At 37.1% G+C, this 16,039-nt stretch overlaps 1 protein-coding gene across 3 annotated transcripts in view; it reads left to right on the top strand.

The window, feature by feature from the left end:
- abat (4-aminobutyrate aminotransferase) overlaps window positions 1-16,039 on the top strand; it is a 53,495-nt gene that overhangs the window by 11,735 nt on the left and 25,721 nt on the right. For all 3 annotated transcript variants that reach the window (XR_520893.1, XM_008299594.1, XM_008299595.1), the window contains exons 4-7: window positions 11,765-11,907; window positions 13,769-13,866; window positions 13,958-13,987; window positions 14,377-14,494. Coding sequence is in view for 2 of the 3 variants with exons in the window: in XM_008299594.1 (XP_008297816.1) it covers window positions 11,838-11,907; window positions 13,769-13,866; window positions 13,958-13,987; window positions 14,377-14,494 (316 nt within the window). In the remaining variant the exon portion in view is untranslated. The remainder of the gene's footprint in view (window positions 1-11,764; window positions 11,908-13,768; window positions 13,867-13,957; window positions 13,988-14,376; window positions 14,495-16,039) is intronic.

Raw genomic sequence — 16,039 nt, 5'->3', positions numbered from 1 at the left:
TTGCTTCTCAGAAACTGATGACTGAGTGATATATCAAAGGTCCGCCCTAATGTCAGTTATCAATAGGTAATAATAATAAATGTGAGTGGAAAAATGTGCTGTCATCAACAGCATTACGGGCAGTGCAGTAACTTAACAGGACTAACTCAGGGACAGCACAGTATCAAGAGTCTCAGATTAGGAAGCTGGTTACCAGACCGAAAAGTGTCAATATGTGGCACATATTATAATTCTCCGTTAGTACAATGCTTTTTCTGAAGATAAAATGTAATTCATTTATGTACTAATCGTAATTCCACTGCCAATATTGAAATGCAAGAGATGTCTTTCATTTGTCCAGGCCAGGAGGATTTATGCAGCTATACGTCCCTGTCTAGACTGAGGTCTCATTAGACTCATAAAGTCTTCAATGAAAAATTCAAGTTGTGTCATATCTGTTTGAAATACACAATCTGCTATCCTCCATAACATCATTCAGTACTACCCATGTAAGTTGTTGATGAGCATAATGTTTCAGTGCTTTAAATCTATGTTTTTTTTAAATCAATATGATCACTCCTCTTTTCCTACTAGAACAGGTAATGTAATAAACTTGACCCTCCTAGTCTCTATTCAATTTAATGGACCTGTCGTCATTGAAATGGGTTCCTTAAAGAAAGCAATGTCCTTTTTTTTTTTTTTTTTTCCAAATATGTAAGAATCATTTTCCTTTTAATAACATTGTGGAAACCTACTGTGCTCCATGGTACTATGTTGAGATCAGTCATGAGATGGTGTTAACTCGGTCAACGTAAAGGGCCGACCACCTTGACAGTCCTGTCTGCTTTGCCTATATTAAAATCTGATTAATAGTTCAAAATAATGACCAATATATTGTGGGCTGTGTACAATTGAGGAGACTATGATGTAAACAAACGCAAAACAAATAAACTCGGAAAACGTACCATGAACAGCTGGACGTAACAGAAAAACTCAATTTCTACATGTCATGTTGCTCTTGATCTCAGTCACTGTGTTCCCTATGTTCTTACTCATAATGTCCAACTTGTTTAAATGCCTGTGTTTAATTTTAATAAATGTTTCATTTCTGCAGTCAGCGTCCACAAACTTGTGAAGCTTCTTAAAAGAGAGAAAAATAACCTCCAGAACATGCTTTGGACCTCAGTTGCTTTAAAATGCATCTAAATCAAATGTCATTCACTTCTGACATTTTTAAACATGCCACCTACTGAGTGGCTCTGTGCATGATATGGTACAGTTTCAAGCAATTAGGAGAAAGTTTAGTGGTAACAACACTCCTGTGTTTTTCACTTCCTGGTTTGTTTAGGGTTTTTTTTTTTTTTTTCACAGAAAACTCTTTCCTATTGTGTGAGCACTGTTACCATGGTGATAGACTGGCAATGTCAGTTGTATTTGAACTGATTTCTTTTTGTAAATAAAAGATATATATATATATGTATATATATATACACATATCCCCATATCCTTTATTTAGAGCAGTAGAGATGGATAGGAAAGGGGGAGAGACCTGCAGCAAAGGGTCATGAGCGGGATTCAAACTCACGACTGCTGCGTCGGGGAAATATAGCCCCTGTTCATAGGTCGCCTGCTCAACTAGGTGAGCTATAGGGGTGCCCTGAACTTGTTTTTTTGTTTTTTTTGAAATCACAGCCATTGACACAAAGAGCGGAGAAGCTCCAGTGAATTACCAGGGCTGTTTCAAAGACGAGGTAGCAGACTTCGCTGAACGTTTAGTAAATGCTGCAGTGTTCCACAAGTACTCAGAGTGTGCCTGGTACACAAAAAAGATCCCAATGCTTCAGTTGTAGGTGTTACCAAGTGCTGCAGCTGGAACTTCTTTTGCCAGCGGTGCTATTGCTTGAGATTTGCTGTGCCTCTTAGCCTGTAGCTAATGAAATGAATGAAATGAAATGAATGAAATGAAATGAAAAATACTTTATTCATCCCAGAAGGGAAATTCAATCCTGTAAAAGCTCACCTTTCTTTTTTTTTTCTTTTTTTTTTTTTAAATCAATATAACATATATTATATACAAGAATAATAATGCTGTCTGAAGTACCTGTAAGATCTTTCCAAAGTCAGTTGAACTTTAACATTTTACTCTAACTGACAGACACGTCTCTCCAGCAGAGACACAACCAGCAAAAATTGAACAAGACGCACGACCATCTCCACAAATCAGTTGGGAGGCAGCCACAGATTACCTCTACACAATGTCTGAAAAAACAATAACTATTCATGCTTTAAGATCTGGGCCTTAGTGAAAAGTTATAGAATAGAAAAAAATGAACGAAATGGAAGAACAGCATATGCAACTGCAAGAAACAAACTGTTATTGATCTCAGTTAGTCGATCTCACAGTAAATAGGGCTGCATTAAATCGTATCACTCCTATTTCTATAATACATATTCAGTTATATTAATAATTTTTAATGAAGAAGCCTAGTTGTGAATAACATTTCCTGCTATGACATACTGTTAATATAACATTTAATGTATATTCTAATTCAGTACTAGTAATCTTTCTAATGAAGTGGTCTTGTTATGAATGACATGTTTCCTGCAATCACATGCTATAATAAGATTTGTATAAATTGTGAAATGGTAGTCCTTATGAATGAACAAACCTAGTTATCAATGACCATTCCTGGCTATCACATTCTGTTAATAAATAACTTTTAAAGTTTATCTTTCTAACTTTATCTTTCTAACTTTTATTGAGTATATTTATTAACTTTAAAGGTTATCAACCTTTCTCAATTACCAGTAATCAATGTTAGTAAGGAAAACACATGAATATCTGCCAACTAAATCGTTACCAAACAATTTTTTCACCAATATGTTTGTAAAGGTGGGTAATATGTTTTAAAATGTTGAAATTCAACTCCCGTGGGAAATCCTGATAAAACCTGCTCAAGTTAGGGTACCGATAAATGATTGTCGAAAAATCTTTTTTTCTTTTTTTTTTTTAATTTAAAATTGGGCCTTAAGTAACTTATGAGGGGTTCAATCAGGTTTTTTTTTTCTTTTTTTCACGATTTTAAGTTGATTGTTGGCATTTATATTTCACCACAAACACTGCACTGTTGAACAACGCCACACTCACTTTTACATTTACATTCACAGTAGCTTTTAGTTTACACTTATATAATACTAGTTATTTCTCATTCACAGTGTCAGAAGCTTCATTGTCTGGGTCTTCTTCAGACTCAACAATGTCATGACTGCAGTTTCTGCATGTAATGCCTTTACAGATTCCACAGGCCCAGATGCACGTGACCCCATTTTTCTTGCCGCTGCACCGCCGGTTGCTGCAACTCTGACAATTACAGCTCGTGAACTTCAGTAGCTCCTCAGGAGCCATGGGCCTAGTGTTGGAACTGGCTTATACCCATGCACACCTAATGTNAAATTTTTTTTTCATCTACAATTCAAAAGCAACGTCTTATTTCACTAAATTATAATTTTACAAATTTTTATTTATTATTACTTTTTTCAGTTTCTAGTTATTTGAGTGACTGTTGTGAATTTTGCCTTTTCTTTAATGGAAGGGTCTGAATAGATCTGAGGACGACTGTATGTGTGCAAAAGCTGCAGACAATATACACTGTAAACAAACAAACAAACTTTAATATTACAAACTTTTTGTTTTTATTTTACTTTTTTTTTTTTTTAAATGACAATTTAAGATAAGATCAGATGTGCCTTTATTTATCTCACAGTGGAGAAACTCACATTGTTGTTAGCAGCATTACACACAGAGATACACACAATCTAGACAGAAAAATGTACATATAAATATTAGAAATAGTGCAAACAAGTATAGAAGTATGCATAAAGAGAATAGTGCAAACAGAATATGAGAATGGGCTTCTGAATGGGGGTACATAGAAAAGATATATATATATGTATATATATATATACACATATCCCCATATCCCTTATTTAGAGCAGTAGAGATGGATAGGAAAGGGGGAGAGACCTGCAGCAAAGGGTCGTGAGTGGGATTCAAACTCATGACTGCTGCGTCGAGGGAAATATAGCCCCTGTTCATGGGTCGCCTGCTCAACTAGGTGAGCTATAGGGGTGCCCTGAACTTGTTTTTTTGTTTTTTTTTAAATCACAGCCATTGACACAAAGAGCGGAGAAGCTCCAGTGAATTACCAGGGCTGTTTCAAAGACGAGGTAGCAGACTTCGCTGAACGTTTAGTAAATGCTGCAGTGTTCCACAAGTATTCCTAGTGTGCCTGGTACACAAAAAAGATCCCAATGCTTCAGTTGTAGGTGTTACCAAGTGCTGCAGCTGGAACTTCTTTTGCCAGCGGTGCTATTGCTTGAGATTTGCTGTGCCTCTTAGCCTGTAGCTAATGAAATGAATGAAATGAAATGAATGAAATGAAATGAAAAATACTTTATTCATCCCAGAAGGGAAATTCAATCCTGTAAAAGCTCACCTTTCTTTTTTTTTTCTTTTTTTTTTTTTAAATCAATATAACATATATTATATACAAGAATAATAATGCTGTCTGAAGTACCTGTAAGATCTTTCCAAAGTCAGTTGAACTTTAACATTTTACTCTAACTGACAGACACGTCTCTCCAGCAGAGACACAACCTGCAAAAATTGAACAAGACACGCGACCATCTGCACAAATCAGTTGGGATGCAGCCACAGATTACCTCGACACAATGTCTGAAAAAACAATAACTATTCATGCTTTAAGATCTGGGCCTTAGTGAAAAGTTATAGAATAGAAAAAAATGAACGAAATGGAAGAACAGCATATGCAACTGCAAGAAACAAACTGTTATTGATCTCAGTTAGTCGATCTCACAGTAAATAGGGCTGCATTAAATCGTATCACTCCTATTTCTATAATACATATTCAGTTATATTAATAATTTTTAATGAAGAAGCCTAGTTGTGAATAACATTTCCTGCTATGACATACTGTTAGTATAACATTTAATGTATATATATATATATAAATTCAGTAATAGTAATCTTTCTAATGAAGTGGTCTTGTTATGAATGACATGTTTCCTGCTCTCACATGCTATAATAAGATTTGTATAAATTGTGAAATGGTAGTCCTTATGAATGAACAAACCTAGTTATCAATGACCGTTCCTGGCTATCACATTCTGTTAATAAATAACTTTTAAAGTTTATCTTTCTAACTTTATCTTTCTAACTTTTATTGAGTATATTTATTAACTTTAAAGGTTATCAACCTTCCTCAATTACCAGTAATCAATGTTAGTAAGGAAAACACATGAATATCTGCCAACTAAATCGTTACCAAACAATTTTTTCACCAATATGTTTGTAAAGGTGGGTAATATGTTTTAAAATGTTGAAATTCAACTCCCGTGGGAAATCCTGATAAAACCTGCTCAAGTTAGGGTACCGATAAATGATTGTCGAAAAATCTTTTTTTCTTTTTTTTTTTTAATTTAAAATTGGGCCTTAAGTAACTTATGAGGGGTTCAATCAGGTTTTTTTTTTCTTTTTTTCACGATTTTAAGTTGATTGTTGGCATTTATATTTCACCACAAACACTGCACTGTTGAACAACGCCACACTCACTTTTACATTTACATTCACAGTAGCTTTTAGTTTACACTTATATAATACTAGTTATTTCTCATTCACAGTGTCAGAAGCTTCATTGTCTGGGTCTTCTTCAGACTCAACAATGTCATGACTGCAGTTTCTGCATGTAATGCCTTTACAGATTCCACAGGCCCAGATGCACGTGACCCCATTTTTCTTGCCGCTGCACCGCCGGTTGCTGCAACTCTGACAATTACAGCTCGTGAACTTCAGTAGCTCCTCAGGAGCCATGGGCCTAATATTGGAACTGGCTTATACCCATGCACACCTAATGTCCATCCATAGTCACTGGGGTTCAGAGGCATGCTCTGTAGAAGGGCCCGACCGATTTATCGTCTGACCGATTGTAGCCCTTTTCAAAATACTCATCGTCAGCCAGAGTTTTGCTGATTAATCGCCGATACATTCTTAATTTCTCATAAAACAGTAAATGCTGCCAAGTGTCAGTCGCTTTCGTACATTCATTTTGTAAAAAGACAATTATTCTCCATGGCAAAAGCGTGTAAAAACACATCAGCAACACCACGGACAGCTCAGTTTTTGCTGCTGCTTGTTGTAAACAAGTCAAGCTTGGTTCATGGAGATGAGAAAGAATTAAGATAGCTTATGACCATATAGCAGTAAGATCAGTCAGTCTGCCACAAATTCTGAAACCAAAACAGGTCATAGAGCGCTCACTCTGATGGTTTTTCAGAGAACGACAGAAAATGGCTTTTTATCCAACTTTTTAACTAACTTATTTAACTTACATTTTTGTGAAGTTATTCTCATCAACTTTAAAGACAGCACAGTCTTTGAGAGTACAGAACATCAGAGGGCTGCATGAATAATGTTTTGTCAGTAACTTCACTCATTATGTTGCTTATATACAGCATACAACTATGGCCTAAATCTAAAGATAAAGTCACCAGTAACTGGTAGCTATATTCATGCATGCTCCATAGAAAGAAAACTACACAATGCAAATTTAAAATAAAATACCCCACATTACAGGCATATTTATTTGGAATTCTTTTTTTTTTTGCTGATGCATGTTATGTTTAATGCTTTGTTGCATATTTTTGTACTTAAATTCCTCTCCGTTAAGTTAAACAAATACAAAGTGTTGTAAAACAGAAAATGTTCTGCGTGTGATTCATATCTTTGTTGTTATGCGCATTAAGGGACCAAAAAAGAAGTTATTTTATTCATTGTATATTTTTTTTAATTAATTGGCCAATTAATCGGTTATCAGAATTTTTCATTTATTTTTTTGCCATACATTGGAATAGGAATCAGAAAATCCATATTGGTCGGGCCCTGGTGGACTTCAGTAGTGTTTATTAAATCAGCAAAATGATCTGGTAAAAAAGCACCACATCAAAAAGGGGAAAAGAACAAGTAGAACACCATTGCTGTCCTATTTGTAGCTGGTGTGTCTCCAAACACAACATCCTGGTGCACTTGTGATCCAGCAACACTCAAAAGTCTTCCAAAAGGTATTTGTGCTGTTCTATCTCAGTTTGTGCCCTGATTACACTTTAGGATGGCTTCTTTCAACAGTCCTCCATCACTTCATTATACACCCCCCTCACATAACCCCCCCGCCCCTCCCAGGCATATGAAGATGCAGTCTTGTGTAACTCTCACAGTCTAAACCAGTTCTATCCAGTTCATGAGGTGTTGCTAAGAAACGGTCCGTGTGTATATGCATGTGTGTACTGTTGTATTAGTGTTTGTGTGTGCGTGTGCTTCACATGCATGAGAAGGGCCAGGGTCCTTTATTCTGTGTGAAGGCAGATAACTGGAATTTTCCTGTTCCTCCTGCCAGCATTACATAAGAGATGATGAGCAAAGAGAGTAGATAGCCATGCTTGTTTTGTCTGACGCTGCCCGTTCCTCTTTTTTTTTTTTTATATTGTGAAATATTTCCGTCACTCAAATAGAAATGCATGTTTAAATTTTCTTTATAAAGCACTTTCCTTTTTTTTTTTTAAATGTATAGAACTGAGTGCAGCACTATAGAAATCTTTGTGCAAATGTGCAGTATTATTCCCATATTTAAACAATATCATGTCTCCCCCTGAATATGAGCAAAATACCTCCACAGAATTCTGTCAAAGACCAAACGTTACTTAAGAAACTGATGCTCCTTTAATTTTCAAACTGATTGCATTAGTGTTTGTGTCAGCAGCTGGAAATGCATATTGGTTTGTCTAGGCATTGATCCACTTAGTGATGAACTGAAATTTTACAGGCTAATGTTCATCATATCAAAAGCTGTGTTGGGGAGAGCATACAGTGCTTATTATTTTTAAGTGACTCTGTAGCTTTTCAGTCTTATTACCAACTTATGTTTGCACATAATGCTGCTGCTTTTTCTGCTGTCACACCAGTGTATTCGAGACCCTTGTCTTGTTTTTTTTTTGTTTTTGTTTTTGTTTTTTAGTCTCTCTGCAAGCTATCTTGCTCTGTCTTATAGGACCAAAGCAGTAGTTTGTCATTGAAAATAAAAACGATCAAAGTTATAAATATTTGTAATTAAATTACTTTTATTGCCATTGAAAAAAATGACTGAAAAATGTTTCAATAAAATAAAACGGAGATATTCAAAATGATTTCATTTTATCATATATTTGCTAAGAATTTTAACAGTAATTTTTTTTCTTGTCTATGCTTTTACAGTCTTTTTTTTTTCCTTACAATTATTTTTTATGTACAATGTTTTTAATATTCTCTGTTTTCTTTTCTGTGTTGTGGCGGGGAGGAGTTTGAAGGTACCAGAAAGAAGCATGTGATTTCTACATACAGTGCTGTGAAAAAATATTTCTCATTCTTGATGTCTTCTATTTTTGCATATTTCTCCAACTTACATGTTCTACATCATCAAACTAATTTTAGTTTTAGACTAGAGACTGCAGTTAAATGTTTGCATTGACTTGTGATCAGTATTTTACATCACCATGCAGGAATATAGGCCCATTCTTTTCTGCAGAATAGTTTTAATTCAGTCACACTGGATGGTTTTTGATCATGAACTGCCTTTTTAAGGTCTTTCCACAGCTTAGCAATTGGATTCAAATCAGACTTTGACTCGGCCACTCCAAGACCTTAATTTTGTTCTTTTTGAGCCATTCAGCGGTGGAGTTGCTTGTGTGCTTTTGATCATTGTCATGCTGCAGAACACATTTGTGTTGAGCTTTAGGTCATGAACTGATGGGTGGATATTCTTCAGGAGGATTATCTGATCGAGAGCACAATTCATGGCTCCATCAGTTATGACAAGTTGACCAGGTCCTGTAGAAGCAAAGCAGCCCCAAACCATGACACTACCACCACGATGGTTGACTGTTGGTATGATGTTCATATTGTGGAATGCAGTAGTAGCTTTACACCAGCTGTAACGTTACCCATGTCTTCCAAAAAGTTCCACCTTTGACTCATCAGTACACAGGATGTTGTACCAAAGGTCTTTGGGCTCATCCAGATATTTTTTGGTGAATGCCAGACAAGCCTTTATGTTCTTTTTGGTCAGCAGTGGTTTGCACCTTGTAACTCTTTCATGGATTCCATTTCTGCCCAGTGTCTTCCTTGTTGTGGAGTGATGTACATTGACCTTAACTGAGGCAAGTGAAGTCTGCAGTTCTTCTGATGCTCATCTGGGTTCTTTTGTGACCTCCTGGATGAAAATTTGGTCGGCCAGCAACTGCTGGCAAGGTTCAGCACTTCATGTTTCCTCAATTTGTGGATTAATGACTCTCACTGTAGTTCACTGCAGTCCCAGAGCCTTTACAATGGCTTTATAACCCTTTACAGATTAACTGTCAGTGACTTTGTTTCTGTTCTGTTCTTGAACCTGCTTTTTGAGACTCTTTAGCCTACTTCACAATACCAGACAGGTTTTACTCTAAATGAAAATATAAATGCAACACTTTTGTTTTTGTTCCCATTTTAGCTGAACTCAAAGATCCGAGACTTTTCTATGACACAAAAGGCTTATTTCTCTTAAATATTGCTCATAAACTTGTCTAAATCTGTGTTGGTAAGCACTTCTCCTTTGCCGGGATGAGCAATCCACCTCCCAGGTGTGGCATATCAAGATGTTGATGAGACAGCATGATTATTGCACAGGAGTGCCTTATGCTGGCCACAATAAAATGCCACTGTAAATGTGAAGTTTTATTACACAGCACAATGCCACAAATGTCGCAAGCTTTGAGGCAGCGTGCAATTGGCATGGTGATTGTAGGAATGTCCACCAGAGCTGTTGCCTGTGAACTGAATGTTCATTTCTCTACCATGAGCCATCTCCAAAGGCGTTTCAGAGAATTTGGCAGTGCATCCAACTGGCCTCACGACCGCAGACCACATGTAACCACACCAGCCCAGGACCTCCACATCCAGCATCTTCACCTCCAAGATTGTCTGCAACCAGCCACCCAACCAGCTGCTGCAACAGTCTGTTTGCATAGCCAAAGAATTTCTGCACAAACTGTCAAACTGTCTCAGAAGTTCATCTGCTTGCTCGTCGTCCTCATCGGAGTCTCGACCTGACTGTAGTTTGTTGTCGTAACCGACTTGAGTCGTATGCAGTGATGTATGGCGTGGCTCTAACTTGGTGCTTAGCCAATGGGAAAGCAACCAGTTCTTTGGAGGTGCCAGATTTGAACCAACTAAGCACTGGAACTAGCACAAGCATGAAACTAGTACCTGGTTCTTCTTGGTGGAAAAGGGGTCGAGTCAGAGGAGGGTCGTCTTTGAGAATAGTGCAGCGACTTACCAGAGAAAAGGTAGACTTATTAGCTCAAGATAACTCATAATAAATTTTACAAGTTAAATAGACTTTCGCAAAACATTTATGGCCCGGTATTGTTACCTAACATATCGGTAGCTTAAGTTAATTGGGCCTGGTGCCAACTCAGTGTCTCTAACGTGAGTAAACTAACTGATAGCACGCTGCACGCTGCTGAAAAACATCCTGGAGGAAACACTGCAGACTTCAGCTAGTTGCCGGAAGTTGTAAGTGGGAAATTTACAAATAGAAAAAGCTGCAGTTTTTGGTCAGTTGTAGTCAGTAATTGAATTGATTTGCAGTATTTGTATAACACACAGACATGTGCAGGTAGCTAATTAAAGTGATGTTTTTATAATAAGTGACTTCACCAGTATTTGAGCATCAGTGTGAACAGTTGGAGTGACCTGCCTTGTTGGCATACTTTAGGTTAAAATTAGCTTGGTTAAAGACTGTGCTGCTGTTTGTTCAGATTTTTTTTTAAATGCTCTTAAGCTTGTATGGTAGTCAAGATCAATCACATCCTAATGATTAGGGCAGAGAAAAGGAAGGGATGTGTTGTGCAGTGGCAGCTTCTTCACAAATAAGCAGAACGAGTGTCGTTTAAGCCGAACATTTTATTCCCAAACCTGCTGCAGCTTAACAGAAAAGGAGGAACATCTATGATTTATCGAGCCATTAACACCTTCCAAAAAAGCTAGCGAGACAAAAGCCACGTCACCCTTCACTGACCCTCCAAAACAAAAGCGCATCCTGTGCGGCTTGAACAGGATTTTCATAGTAAAATGTCAGTAAAGTCCAATTACTCAAACGTTATTTACTGTAAACACATCTGTAGATATTATTGTGAATATTGTAATTACCATATTTTAACCTTAACATTTAATGAGATAATGGTTTTGTCTTTTTTATTTCATAAACAAATAAATATTTCACAACAGGGACGACAGAAGCTCCTTAATATGCAAATGATATGAGAACCACTCGCTCATTGCCCTTCTCCTTAAATTCCTCACCGCCACGTCAAAACAAAGACTGAACGTCGTAATTGAAAACAGGGAACATTTAAAATGAAAAGAAAAAGGGGAGAAAAGTATTGACATTTGGGGGGGGGGGGGATAACTGAAAAGATTTTCTGCAAAAACCAGAAAGTTGTCATTGAAAATTACATTTAAATACAAAAACATCCATCTATCCATTGTCTATACATTGCTTCATCCTCTGTAGGGTTTAAGCCGCAGTGTTCAAAGTGTGTGGGAAAAAGTAGCGGCTTATGGTCCAGAATTTATGGTACATCCTCTTCTGCAATTCATATGTGTATCATTAATCATTAATGTGTCTCTGTCTTTCTGTAGGTGACTTTGTGAGATTAGACCCTGAGGGCAGTTTCTGCCTCTCTCTCTCTCTCAACACTTCGTCTCGTCTGTCATGGCAACTTCGTTGATCAGCCGTCAGCTTGCTCTCTCTTTACAGAAAAACTTGTGGCTCAGTGCTCCAGGTAAATCCAACGCTTCAATTAAGTTCATATCTGTTTAAATCCAGTCAGCATGCACTGTTTCACCAGGTAATATGTTGCTTTGCCACAAATGTCTTCTTGCAGCTTAAGCTAAAAATGCTTTTTCAACAATGTACATCCTAATCGTTTAGGATGTGCTCAACTACTTTGTTTCTCATTACAACAAGTTGTCGTTCGTGTGATTTGTGTCTACAGCCATTTTTAAGGTTTTACTGCTACTGTTTACTTTGAAATAGGCTATTAAGACCACCAAGAATTATGTTCTTTTTTAGAAGTTCTTGAATAGATATTAGAAATTAAGTAACACAAGACTTTAAGAAAGGAGATTATGAGTAAATTCTACTCGATCATATTTAGAAAAAAGTGCAAACAACTCTTCCTATGCCTGATTTCAATACAACCTTACGACATCTTTGCTACGCTGTGACAGTGTTGGAACTTATTTCAAACTGTATGTCCAAGTAAGCTTGTGTATTTGTCATTTTTGATCAGTTTTCACTTAAGTGTAACCTCAAGATGTAAAGTAAGAGTGCTGACATGGATAAAACAGTGAAAACGGAAGAGGATTATATAATCAGTGTAAATGGTTGACTGATTATCAATATGTGTGTGCATGCTTCTCAGAGACTGGTGACTGATGTGTCAAAGGTCCGCTCTCTGTCAATCATCAATAGGCCAGTCTGTTTTGGTCAGATGTACAAGATTAAATAGTAAAAACATGATAAGAAACTTTGCTGATCCCTCACCAGGGAAATGTGCATGTTGTAGCAGTTAGATACAATTGAGGCTTTGAAGAAGCAGGGCAAGAAATCCGAATGTACATCTTTTACATGTACAGATAAGGCTTGATGAATTTATATATAGATATGCAAGACCTGACCTGGTGAATTTACACAAGGACATGTGCACATACAACATAATGGATAATGTACCCAACGGAAGGACACATGGTGTGCAGAATTGTACTTTTGTACAGAATAGCAGTGCTAGCATTTCTGTTATTGTGAAAAAAGACCTGTGTTAACTTGATACATCATATTACATGAACTGCACTTTAGATATTTACATGAAGAGCTATCAGAGAGCAGAGTTATTTTGTTATTGATCTGTAAGAGCTGTAAGGAGATAACAGTTTTACATTTTGTTGTGTTACATAGCAGCAGGTCAGGCCAGGTCATGGTCAGGCCAAAAACGTTTTGAAGTATCCTTGTGCATCATATACACAGTCTGATTAGTCGTATACATATGGCCCTGTACAACCAACTGTCGGTCATTTCTGTGCCAACTACTACTCACTTTACTGGGCTAAATTGCTGCTTTCCATCTTGTACTTTGTACTAAGGGTTGCTGGCAAATCTCATTTAACAGAGCATTTCAATCCAACAGAAATCATAATCAGACACTATAATCTCCACAATGTAGAGCTTTCATCTAACTTTTACCTTCAGTTTGTTTTTTGATCCAGCACCTAAAAAAGCCTTTTGGATGCGTTTTCCTACACTCTATCCCTCTGATCACCAGTAATGATAGACAAGAGAACAATTAAGTTCATTTTCGTCATTAGTAGTGTCAAAGTTTTATGTGCTCAGTGTGTATTTATTGCCCATATTTTTGTTCTACTGATTGATTACCACCTATCTTGAGTTGATCAAGTACCTGTGCATGTGGAAGTGATCAGAAACAAAAAGTCAAGTGTGGACATGTTACAGTATACCCAAAATCCTGATAACAGGGATGCTGATGAGAGTGCGCACACACACACACACCAACACACCTACAGTCTCCCGCTCTGTGTAATTTGTGTAAATGTAGATTATTTATTCTAAGGTTTTGTTTCCATCAGGGTGCAGATATGTCAGCAAGGCAGCAGCAAAAACCCAGGTGGAGTTTGACTATGATGGCCCTTCTATGAAAACTACAGTCCCTGGACCACGATCACAAGTAACACACATAGAGTTACAGTAGTACAGTTACTCCTCCCTCCCCGTGTACTTACTGACAACAACAAACTTTTTTTTTTCTCCATTTGTAGGAGCTGACGAAACAACTGGGAGTCATCCAGGTGAGCTGAGATGTGTGTCTGTTTGCAAATATCTTTGCCAAGTTAAACATGAGTACAAGTTACCACATGACAAGAGTATTAACATACTTGTATTTCTCCACAAAAATGAATTGAAGAAAGCAGTGTGAGTACATTTTCCAAAACTTACATTAGGCTTAATGAAGCCTACACAGTGCCTCTTTATGTATGTGTGACCAGATAGCATCCCTACTTACAGCTTTTTTCTGGCGTGGGATAGAAACATTGCTGCTTCATCAGTCTGCTAAAGTGATGTCATTTTGCCATTTAGATATACGTAGGTCACTTTACATTAATGCTCCTCACAGCTTTGTTCAAGCATACTCACCTGAGAAAGAATATTCATCATGAAAAAACACATCTTTTTCTAGAATGTTGGTGCAGTCAACTTCTTCTGTAACTATGAGGAAAGCAGAGGGAACTACCTGGTGGATGTGGACGGCAACCGCATGCTGGATATCTACACTCAGATATCTTCTATCCCAATTGGTTAGTACCAAAAGATCACCGCTCCATAGATGGGCAAGTGGGCTACTTTATATTGCAGTGTTGGTATATCTCATGATATAGATAATCTTCTGAAAAATAACTTCAGAAACTGTGTATAGTATAACTAAAGAGGGATATCTGATTTTGGCTAATGCAGGGAATGAATTTCCAACAAATTAGGGTTGAGTGTGTGTTTTCTTTTTCTTTTTCTTTTTCTTTTTTTTAAAAAAATCATTTTGATGCAAAGATTAGTTTAAAATGACCATAAACCCACTCAAGGCTGTGGCACTTCCCCTGTAATCAAAGAAATTGATATTGGTCAGTTTCTGTCATCTTGCACTCTGCAGGATATGGTCTCACTCAGCCTTATTGGAATCGATTTCTGAATGTCATCCTCCTACATTTAATTGGGTTTAGGTTTTAAAAATTGGAACTAAAAGTTGATATGTATGTGCATGTTCTTGCCTGTTAGGCAATTCCACAGTATATTGTGCAGTGATATGCTCATTTGAATTTAGATTATGTTGTTAAGGCAAGTGCACATACAATCCCAGATAACTGCTCTGTACTTTATACTTTCTGAATGACATCAGTGACATTAACTGCCAATGACCATTTCTGTTATACAGAACATTTACATTTATAACATTGTACATTCAGCATTTTAATCAGTCAGAGTAATTACCAAATTATTCCCTCCCATGTTCATACCTGCAGCATGTTGTCTTAGAGTCAGCGGTTGTCTGAGGTTAACAGACCTGTCAACTTCAGAGTACTTGAAAGTTTAGTTCCCGTTTCATAATTTTATTATTAGCATAGGCCATTGATTATTGGATTCTTGATTGTACCTTTAACACTACATCATATTGGCATACTTTTCAACTTTGAATCACTTAATGATAAAGATTACAAAAAGAATACCTACAGCACCTATTGTTTTTATCACCAGAAATATGATAATTCATAACAAATTCATTCAGACACAAATATCAAAATTTGAAAAATGCCCTATTTGAACTAGATATTCAGACACCCAGTTGTATGAAGACTAACCACTTCTTCAGCTTTGCTGCAGTACCATGCCTGCAGTTCCAGCCAATTGGAGGTTAGTCTTTAAGTCAGTGGTTTTATCTCCAAGCCCCAGGGCCTCCATCACAGAAGGGTTTTTGTTGTGGCCAGAAACTCGCACACTTAGACTCACGCAGAAGCCTTGGAGGAATGCATTCAAAACAAAGCATGAAAAGCTGTCTAAATCTGACCGTTATTTAACCACTAGGGGAAGGATATTATTTCTTAGCCATAGCCTTGTCACTGGAGAAGTAATGATGTTTCAAATGTTAGAAAGATAAATTCACATAAAAAATAGGGACATTCAGAAAGAATGTATGCCTTGTGTGCGATCTGTTTGTTCTTGTGATGGACGTTTTTGTGGTTTAGGGACTAGAGATTTGCCCTCCAGCATTCAAATGACTTACATGGAAAACAGAATTGGCATAGAAGCCCTGATTTCTCTGTCTCTCTGTCTGTCTGTCTCTGTCTCTGTCT

This window comes from Stegastes partitus, unplaced genomic scaffold, assembly GCF_000690725.1.
Source record: "Stegastes partitus isolate 25-593 unplaced genomic scaffold, Stegastes_partitus-1.0.2 Scaffold1436, whole genome shotgun sequence".
In the NCBI taxonomy this organism is placed as follows: domain Eukaryota; kingdom Metazoa; phylum Chordata; class Actinopteri; family Pomacentridae; genus Stegastes; species Stegastes partitus.
This window is presented reverse-complemented; position numbering and strand designations above follow the sequence as displayed.